We start from the raw sequence: 8553 nt of genomic DNA, 5'->3' as shown, positions 1-8553 counted from the left end.
ACGTGGCGCGACCTTGGCGGGGTCGGAGGCGAGGAAGGTGGGGGGTGCATGGACGAGGGCAAGGGCGAGGGCGAGAGCATGAGGGTGAGAGGCGAGACGAACCGTTTCCGCCTCCGCTCCGCCTCCGCTTTGCCGACGAGAAAAAAAAAAAGAATGAGAGAAACGAAGAAGAGAGAGAAAGAGGAAAGAGAAAAAGTAATAAGAGTATTTTGGTCAGTTTGCTGAAAAAGCGGACCGAATCTGTAAAAACGAAAAAGGTGGCCCGGTTTTGCAAAAGCCCAAAATAAGTGGATTTTTTATGCAAATTGGCCAAAAATAAATAATGTGTAATGGTAACAAACAAGCATTGAATTTTTGTAGGGATAAATATAAAAAGTTAAACTTTATAGAAATATGAATTTTTTTTTGCATTTGGACCCCTCAAAAAAATTATTTTCATAAATAGCCCTACCAAATTTATAATTATAATTTTGGCCCTATCCCTGCTATGAAGGCTCCACATCAATAAGTTGAACATGGTAAACCATTCACCGCGTCTAAACACAGTATTAAAAGAGAATATAGGTATGGAACACGGTGAGCCATTCACTTTGTTTGAACAAAGTGAATAATTTACCGTGTTCAACTTAATGCCACTCGATCCCCATCCAGCTTGCATAGTGCTGATAGTGTCTGTTTGACGGGAATAGGATCAAAATTGTAATTATAAATTTGATCGGATTATTTATAATTTTATTTTTTTTTTTTGAGAGGGCCAAACGCAAAAAGAATCTTAGAAATATATTTAGTATCCGATATGTTTAGGGGGAGGTGTATTAAATTAACCCAACTTTTAATGCAAACAACAAGCTCGAAACTCGGTGCAGCTTTTTCCATCATCAACTAGTAAACTTTCTCGCTTCCCAAATCTAAAACTGCTCCTGGAGCATGTCGATGCTTTCCAAAACCGCGATGGGTAAATAGCACTGGCAGTCCCTGAACTTTCACCCTACTTTTACGCAGGTCCTTAAACTTTTGGCATTTAAGATTCTGGACTTTTATTTGTCTCTAATTTTGCAAAAATATTTTATTACAATATTTATATTAGTGCAAAAATTTAATATTTAATACTTCATTGTATGAATTTTTAAATAACTATTACATAATTTTATACAGCAAGGCCAAAATATACAATAGGAAATGGAAAAAAATAAATTTATTAATTTCTATCAATTATTAAAATATATATCTAAAAAGCGTTTCCATGCTGCTTTGGTTTAGGGTTCAATTTCGGATTTTAGATTCTTTTTTTTTTTGATTATAGCCTGTGAGAGCATGATTGAGCTCAGCAGAGATACACTTGCATACTCGGTTCGGTAGCGCCTACGAGTGCCACTCCGGAGTTGGACTTTGTGCTTTTGCATTGTTGTCGCAGCAGTCCTGTTTGGACGGTGCTTTATGACCGGCCACCTCAATGGTGGTGTGCGGTATAGCTCGGACGTAAGCGGGACGGGCCTGTTTGCAGTCCTTTGGCAGTATAGTCGTTGTTGCAGGGGATGCATATTTACAGATAACTAGAGTTGGTTAGTAATAGTATAGGAGCATATAGCTGTAGGGTTTCCAGCTTTCCTTACTATCTCTTGCATAACATTTTATAGACTTAGTGGGTGAGCCATTGAGGTCGGTAGCGGTACCCACTGAGGACTTTTTTCTTTTGCAGTAGTTCTCACACCTAGTTGTTGACCCATTTTTGCAGAGTCTTCTTCTGCGGCTGCTGTTGTCGCTGATACTGATCGTGAAAAGGGAGTCGCGAGCTAGATCCTTTCCAATCTTGTTGCTGTTCTAGAGGAGTACCAGCTACATGTAGTTTTGATTTTTGGTTCATGTACATACTGATGTTAGTCACTCGCTGAAGCGAGTGTTGTCTGTATCTTGGAGACTGTATAGTGAACCTGATGTTTATTTATATATGTTTACAGTTCTGTTAGCAGCTCTATACTACTAGTTGTATTTTGTATGATTACAGGTATAGGTACAACTATCGCTTCGTATATAGAGAAAATTCTTTGGTATACAGCTGGTTTGTTGGCGTGCCCGGAAAAACGTGGTAATCCGGGGCGTGACTTATTATTTTTTCTCTTAAATCAATGATAAAGTTAAAACTAAAGGGTACTAAAGTAAATATTCGATAAATCTAGGTGGATATCTGAAGTTTTTTTGTATATAATTTAATGAAATATTAAGAAAAAAGTTGCCGAAAAGATAAAAACAAAACCACAGGGGGAAAATTTGATACACTTTAAACCATAGGGTACTAAAGTGAGAAAGTGCGAAACCACAGGAGGGTTTTTGAAGTTTTTCCAAGATAGAAATACTAGATTATTATAAATTAGGAGATATACCTGATGAAAATTATTAATAGTCCATTGATAAAAATAATACTAGTTTTGAACATACTCCTGTTGGTAGCCGAACGTCCTAATCTTCGACTCGGTCAAAGATTTCCCTCGGGAATGATGCAGGGATGTGGAGCGGCTGTGATTAATGACCCTCGAAGTTTGCGCCCTTCGACTGGATCAAGTGATTCGGCTGATGAGGGATTTGATCAGCCGAGTTCGAAAACCTCTACTACGGAATTAGTTCGGCTGGATGAACCGAATGTACAAACTGCACAGAAACTGGGGTTGACCGAAGAGCCGAATGGATGAAAACTCAGTGATTAGTCGGCTTAAAGAGCCGAAAACCTTTGAATATATTAAAAATGACTGGTGGAAAAAATACAGGGATTGAGTGTGCTTACGGGCATACAGATTCGGTTGATCTAATTTACTTCTACTCCTAGAGAAAACAATGAATGCTGAAAAATGAAGGGTTACAAGTAGACTACTCCTAAGAAATGCGAGAAAATTGGAAAGAAAATAAAAGTGGTCTTCTATTCTCAGAAAAAAGACCCCTTTTCAGGGCTTTATTAGCCTATTTATATTGCCCATGTTGATCAGTTATTCCCCATCCATGATCGGCCACTACCTCTATTTTTTCGGGCCATCTTCAGCCAATCAAAACTGCTTGTAACTGCTCGCAGTTACCATAACCTCCTTGATTCGCGCGATGATTCATTTAAAATCTCTTCCGATGCTCTCGGTGCACAGCAAATAAAACTTCCCTTTAGTGAATAAAGGTGATTGGAATATCTGCGTACCACGTGTCCGCGCTTTATTGGCCCAATAACTCCCAAACCAAATGACTTGATATGTTAGTTAACTAGTTTATCATTCCAAATATAAAAATATATGATATTTTAAAAATATTATAAATTTTGAACCAAACAGTCTGCGACTGTTAAAGAATAGGATACAACCTGCACTATAAATCTATTGTATAATTTATCAATTATTATTGGCTAATTTGCATAAAAAATCCACAAGTTTTGAGCTTTTGCAAAACTGGGCCACCTTTTTCAATTTTGCAGATTCGAACCAAATTTTTCACCATCGGACGAAAATACCTTTGTTCATTTTCTTTCTCTCTCTTCTTTTTTTCTCTCTTTTTTTTTTTTCTTCGTTATTTTTTTCTTCCGCCACCTCTTCCTCGGCAGCGCCCTCCCCATCGCCTCCTCCTCCTCCGACGAACCCACTTCCTCCTTCCACCGCCTCTCCCTCTCTCACGACGACGCCCCTACCTCCTCCCCCAGATCCGACCCCACCTCCACGGTGCCAATCTCGAGGACTCCCGCGGCGACGGCGGTGGAGAAAGAGGCCGGTGATCTCTCTCCACCGACCACTTCTCCTCCGACCTCCTCCGCGCCGACGCCGTCGTCGACCTCGCGGAGATCGTCGGCCGCATGATCCGCGCCGGGTACGGCCACCGTCCGCTGCGATGCCATCGCGGAGACCCTCGCCGCCCTCGACATCAGACAAGATGAGCATCGAGGAGGTACAGAGGATCGAGTGGGACACCTTCGACTCCAAGATGAAGAAGTAGATCCATGCCCTCAAGATCGTCGTTCGAGTCCTACTCTCCGGCGAGGGAGATCAGAGCGTCGAAAGAATGCATTTTTTTAAGATGTAAAAATAGTGTAATGGTGTAAAAAGGAAGAAGGAAGAGGAAGAGGATGAGAAGAAGAAATTGTACAATTTTGGATGAAATAGTGCAAAATTTAAAAAAATAATGCAAAATTGTGCAATTCTCACCAAAATTGGCCTAATTTTTCACCCAATTTTACACCATTTTTTCCTATTTTACACCATTTAAGTAAAATTTACACTATTTTTTTCTTCTTCTTCCTCCACTTTACAATAATTTTTCTTCCTCTTCTTCCTCCTTCTTTCTCCACGAGCCGCTCGTTCACGAACTGCTCCGCGTAGAGCGGCCACGTCACCATCGCCACCCTGCCGCGATCCCTTCTGCCCACGAGTTCCACCTGCAGTGCGTCGCGAACCCCCCCACCGCCGCGTTCGCCAGCACCTCTACCTGCGGCGCCCACCTCCGCACCACCAACCCCGAAACCCTAGTAATCCCCTCATCCTCCTCCTCGTCTTCATTATTCACCACCAGATAGATCGGAGCAAGGACGAAGCCGTGTTGCCGCCGGCGTCGTCGTTGTCATTGACGAGAAGGAGTGGGGAGTCGAGGCCGCGGAGGCGCTTGAGGGAGAGTTCCTCGAGGAGCGGGCATCTGCGGACGACGATGAGGATGCCCGGGGTATCGAAGGAGCAAGAGGCGACGGAGAGCTTGCGGAGGACAGGGCAGCCGAGGGCCACGGCCGCCAGCGCCGCGTCGCCAATGCTGTTGGAGCACAGCGGAGGAGCACAGCGGAGGGCTGAGGCGGGAGACGGCGCAGAAGCGTAGAGAGAAAAAAAGAGGAGAGAGAAAAAATAATAAGGGTATTTTGGTTAGTTTTTTGAAAGTTTGGACCGAATTTACAAAATCGAAAATAGCGACCAAATTTTGCAAAAGCCCAAAATTAGTAAATTTTTTTTGCAAAAAGGCCATTATTATTCCTTTATTCGTATAAATCGTGAATCAACAGTATTTTTTATATTGTTTTTTTTTTTTAAATGCTATATATATATTGATCAAAAGTTGGATATTATTATAACTATTATACCTAATTTGGATAGAAATGGTGTGAGATTTATTCGCACGTACAAGTTGCATTATATGAAAATTTGGTTGAAAACAACAAATAATCCAAGCCCTTAATTTTCCTTGTTTTAAAGAACCGGGACCCGGGACGGAGGAGTCACCTGTAACCTATGAAAGGTAGGTCCGCGTCCCACTACCAATATTCCCCATCAGGTGACCTTTCCTTTCTTTCGACTCAATCCCGTCCTTCTCCCCTCTAAAAGAAAAAAACCAAAAATGACGAATGTTGCTGAAGACGATGCAGACCCGCTCGCGATTATTTTGCATCGCCTGCTGCCTCTCCTCCTCGCTGCGGCGCTGTCCGTGAAGACCTTCGTCTCGCGCTGGCGGCTCGTGCACTCGAATCTGCTCCGCCTGCAGTCGCTGCTGTCCGGGTCGTCCTGCTGCCATCCGCTGTTCGTCTGCCTCGTCCGCTCCCTCGTCCCGGAGCTGTCGGGCCTCCTCTCGCTCTCCCGCCGCTGCCTCGACCCCTCGCTGCCCGACGGCAAACTCCACCTGCAGAGCGACCTCGACATCGCCTCCTCCACCCTCGCCCTCCGCCTCCACGACCTCGGCCTCCTCCTCCTCCACTCCACCTCTGCGTCCTCCGCCATCGTCCTCCCCGTCCCCTCCCCCTCCGCCTCCCGCGCCGACGTCGTCCTCTTCGTCCGCGACGCCTTCGCCCGCCTCCAGATCGGCGGCCTCGACCTCAAGCTCGACGCGCTCCAATCCCTGCAGGACCTCCTCAACTCCGGCGCCGCTGCCGCCGCCGAGATCGTCGCCGGCGAGGGCGCCACCACCGCCGCCGTGCTCCGCCTCCTCGACCACCCCGTCCTCCGCGACCGCGCCGCCGCCCTGACGGCGTCCCTCGCCGCCGCCTCCGCCGCGTCCCGCCGCGCCGTGTTCGACGAGGGCGGCCTCGGCCCGCTTCTCCGCCTCCTCGACCCCTCCCTCGCCGCCCCCGCCGCCGCCCGCGACCGTGCCGCCGCCGCCGTCGCCGCCTTCGCCGCCGACCCCGCCTCCGCCTGGGGCGTCGCGGCCTACGGCGGTGTCCCCATCCTCGTCGCCGCCTGCCGCGGCGACGGCTCCGTGTCCCCCTCCGCCCGCGCCCTCGCCGCCGCCGCGCTCCGGAATCTCGCCGCCGCCGACGACGCCCGCGCCGCCATGGTCGAGGAGGGCGCCGTCCCCACGCTCGCCGATCTCGTCGTCTCCGGCACGCCGGACGCCCGGAGGAACGCCGCATTGTGCCTCCTCTCCCTCGCCTCCGCCGCCGACGACCGGATCCGATCGACCCTAATCCAAGAATCCGCACTACAGCGGCTCCTCCAATCGCTGGTGCACGACAATTCTCACAATTCTTCCTCCTCCTCCTCTGATCAAGAGCTCCAAGAAATCGTCCTGAAAGCGATCCAGGCACTGTCGCCTCACCCGGCCTGCAGCAGAATTCTCCGCTCGTCGCCGCAATTCTTCGCGCAGCTCGCCGACCTCGTCCGCCGCAGTGGCAGCGTCACGGCCGCGGCGCTGCTCGGCGACCTCTCCCCCGACGATGACGCCGCCAATCGCTCCCTCGCGCTGTGCATGTCCGCCCTCGTGAGGATGATGGAATCGTCGAAGCCGCCGACCGCGCAGGAGACGGCGGCGCGGGCGCTGGCGCGCTTGCTGTCGGTGAAGTCGAACCGCAGGGAGCTGGCGCGGGACGAGAAGAGCGTGATGCGGCTGGTGCAGATGCTCGATCCCCGCAACGAGGACGTCGCGAAGAGGTTCCCTGTGTCGGTGGTGCTCGCCATGACGGCGGGCGGCGGGAGCGGGGCGCGGAAGCGTCTGACGGAGGCCGGGGCCTGCCAGGCGCTCCAGAAGCTCGCTGCCGGCGGCTCCGACGGCGACGTCGCCGCCGGCGCCAGAAAAGCCCTGCAGAGGATTTCCGGGAACCGATTCAGGAGCTTGTTCTCCATAGGATGGAGCAATTGACACTTCCTGATCCATTTGGGTAAGCTAAGCTCTCTCTCAGCTTCTTCACCTGCAAACTCTCTGATAATTGTTACGACGATAACAATTTCGTGAATCTCACTCATGTTTGGTTTTCTTGTCAAATTTGTCTGAATTATTTGGATACTGTGATTGATCCAATGATTAAATCCGATTATTACTTACTGATTGAAGCTGAATGAATTATTTGGATATCATAATCATAAATAAATAGATCATGCTGAGAAATTTGGTTCTATTGATTCTGCGTTGATTATACATATAGCCAGATCTAATAATCTTGATCAGATGAACTCTCCTAGTATATATTTGTTTCTTCTCAGAAATTTGGCCGAATACTTTATCGAATTCGTGGATTGGATTTTGTTGATTGAGATTGTTTGTTGGATTTTGTTGCAGGAAGTTTATCAGAGTGGTTGGAGATTGAGGAGGAATTTAGTTATAACTACTAGTCAAAAGAATCCCAAGTTAAGGAGAGTAAATTATCCCACACAAGAAAACAACAAGAGAAAGCGAGTTTCCCGGTTCTCTACTACTGCAGAATACACGTTTTTAGCATGGATGCGGATTTTTAGGAAGTATCCCAGTGCTATTTTGCCTCTCTTTTTTTTTTTATTTTTATTTTTTCCTTTCTATTTTTGCATTTTACCCCCTGTATTTTCTCTTTATTTTGTCTAACCTGGTTGCATGTTGTCATGAAGCAAAAGTGTTGCAATATCTCAGCCTCTTGTTATTGCTTATGTGGGTTGAGGTTCCACACAAGCATATATGTTGGCAGGGAGCATGTGGAGATGCTATACTGCTGTTAGAGTGTTTGTTTTTTTTTTTTTTTTTTTTTTCTTGGCTTTTTGCGTATGAGTTATATGAGAAGTCACTGTTTAGTGTTTGCATGCTTTGTCCAAAAGCTTGTAAGTTGTATCTATCTGGTTGGATTTGTGGCTCACTTTTCACTGTCCTTAACTTCCCTTTGGGTATCTTTGCTTGCCGGATTGTCCCCCTTTTTTGTAGTTGCTCTCTCTTTGTTTATGTGGTCTCCATGCGTATGCATAAATCTCTATGCTTTAGCTTTTCACTACCTGGTCTTTGGCCTACAATACTTGAGAGTGTAGTATTTCTTTAATTAAGAGCTGAATTGCGCCACTGTGAACATTTTTAAGTCGAATTTCATTTTGATACTCAAAATTTTGATGTTGACATCTAAGATCCTAAACTCTACCAATGTTTTATTTTAGGGACCTAGCTACCATCCAAAATATTTAGATCAGATTAAGAGTTTTAGTTTTATTATATCATGCATAAGTTGGGTTAAGAGTTTATCCCTATTATATCTTATTTATAGGACTATCTGGGTCTCATATTCTCCCCACTTAACCATGACGTTTTCGTCGGACTCAGATTCACAAGTACCATGTAATGTGAGATTCATCTCGCTAGTCTAAACCGATCTTGTGATGAGCTGCACTC

At 46.7% G+C, this 8553-nt stretch overlaps 1 protein-coding gene across 2 annotated transcripts; it reads left to right on the top strand.

Moving 5' to 3' along the window:
• On the top strand, positions 5305-8074 carry LOC109719904. 2 transcript variants are annotated; one of them, XM_020246744.1, is made up of 2 exons: positions 5305-7090; positions 7493-8074. In XM_020246744.1, exon 1 carries the CDS (start codon positions 5341-5343, stop codon positions 7069-7071), a length of 1731 nt encoding a protein of 576 aa, XP_020102333.1. In that variant the 5' UTR covers positions 5305-5340; the 3' UTR covers positions 7072-7090; positions 7493-8074. The 2 variants fall into 2 exon arrangements, with proteins under 2 accessions (XP_020102333.1, XP_020102332.1); XM_020246743.1 differs by having other exon boundaries at positions 7489-8074.

Source organism: Ananas comosus, linkage group 14 (assembly GCF_001540865.1).
Source record: "Ananas comosus cultivar F153 linkage group 14, ASM154086v1, whole genome shotgun sequence".
NCBI classification, from domain to species: Eukaryota; Viridiplantae; Streptophyta; class Magnoliopsida; order Poales; family Bromeliaceae; genus Ananas; species Ananas comosus.
Note: the sequence above shows the minus strand (reverse complement) of the source record. Positions and strands in the feature narration are given on the sequence as shown.

Coding starts and splice junctions, on each gene's coding strand:
- LOC109719904 (XM_020246744.1), top strand. CDS start 5,341: ATGACGAATGTTGCTGAAGACGATGCAGACCCGCTCGCGATTATTTTG.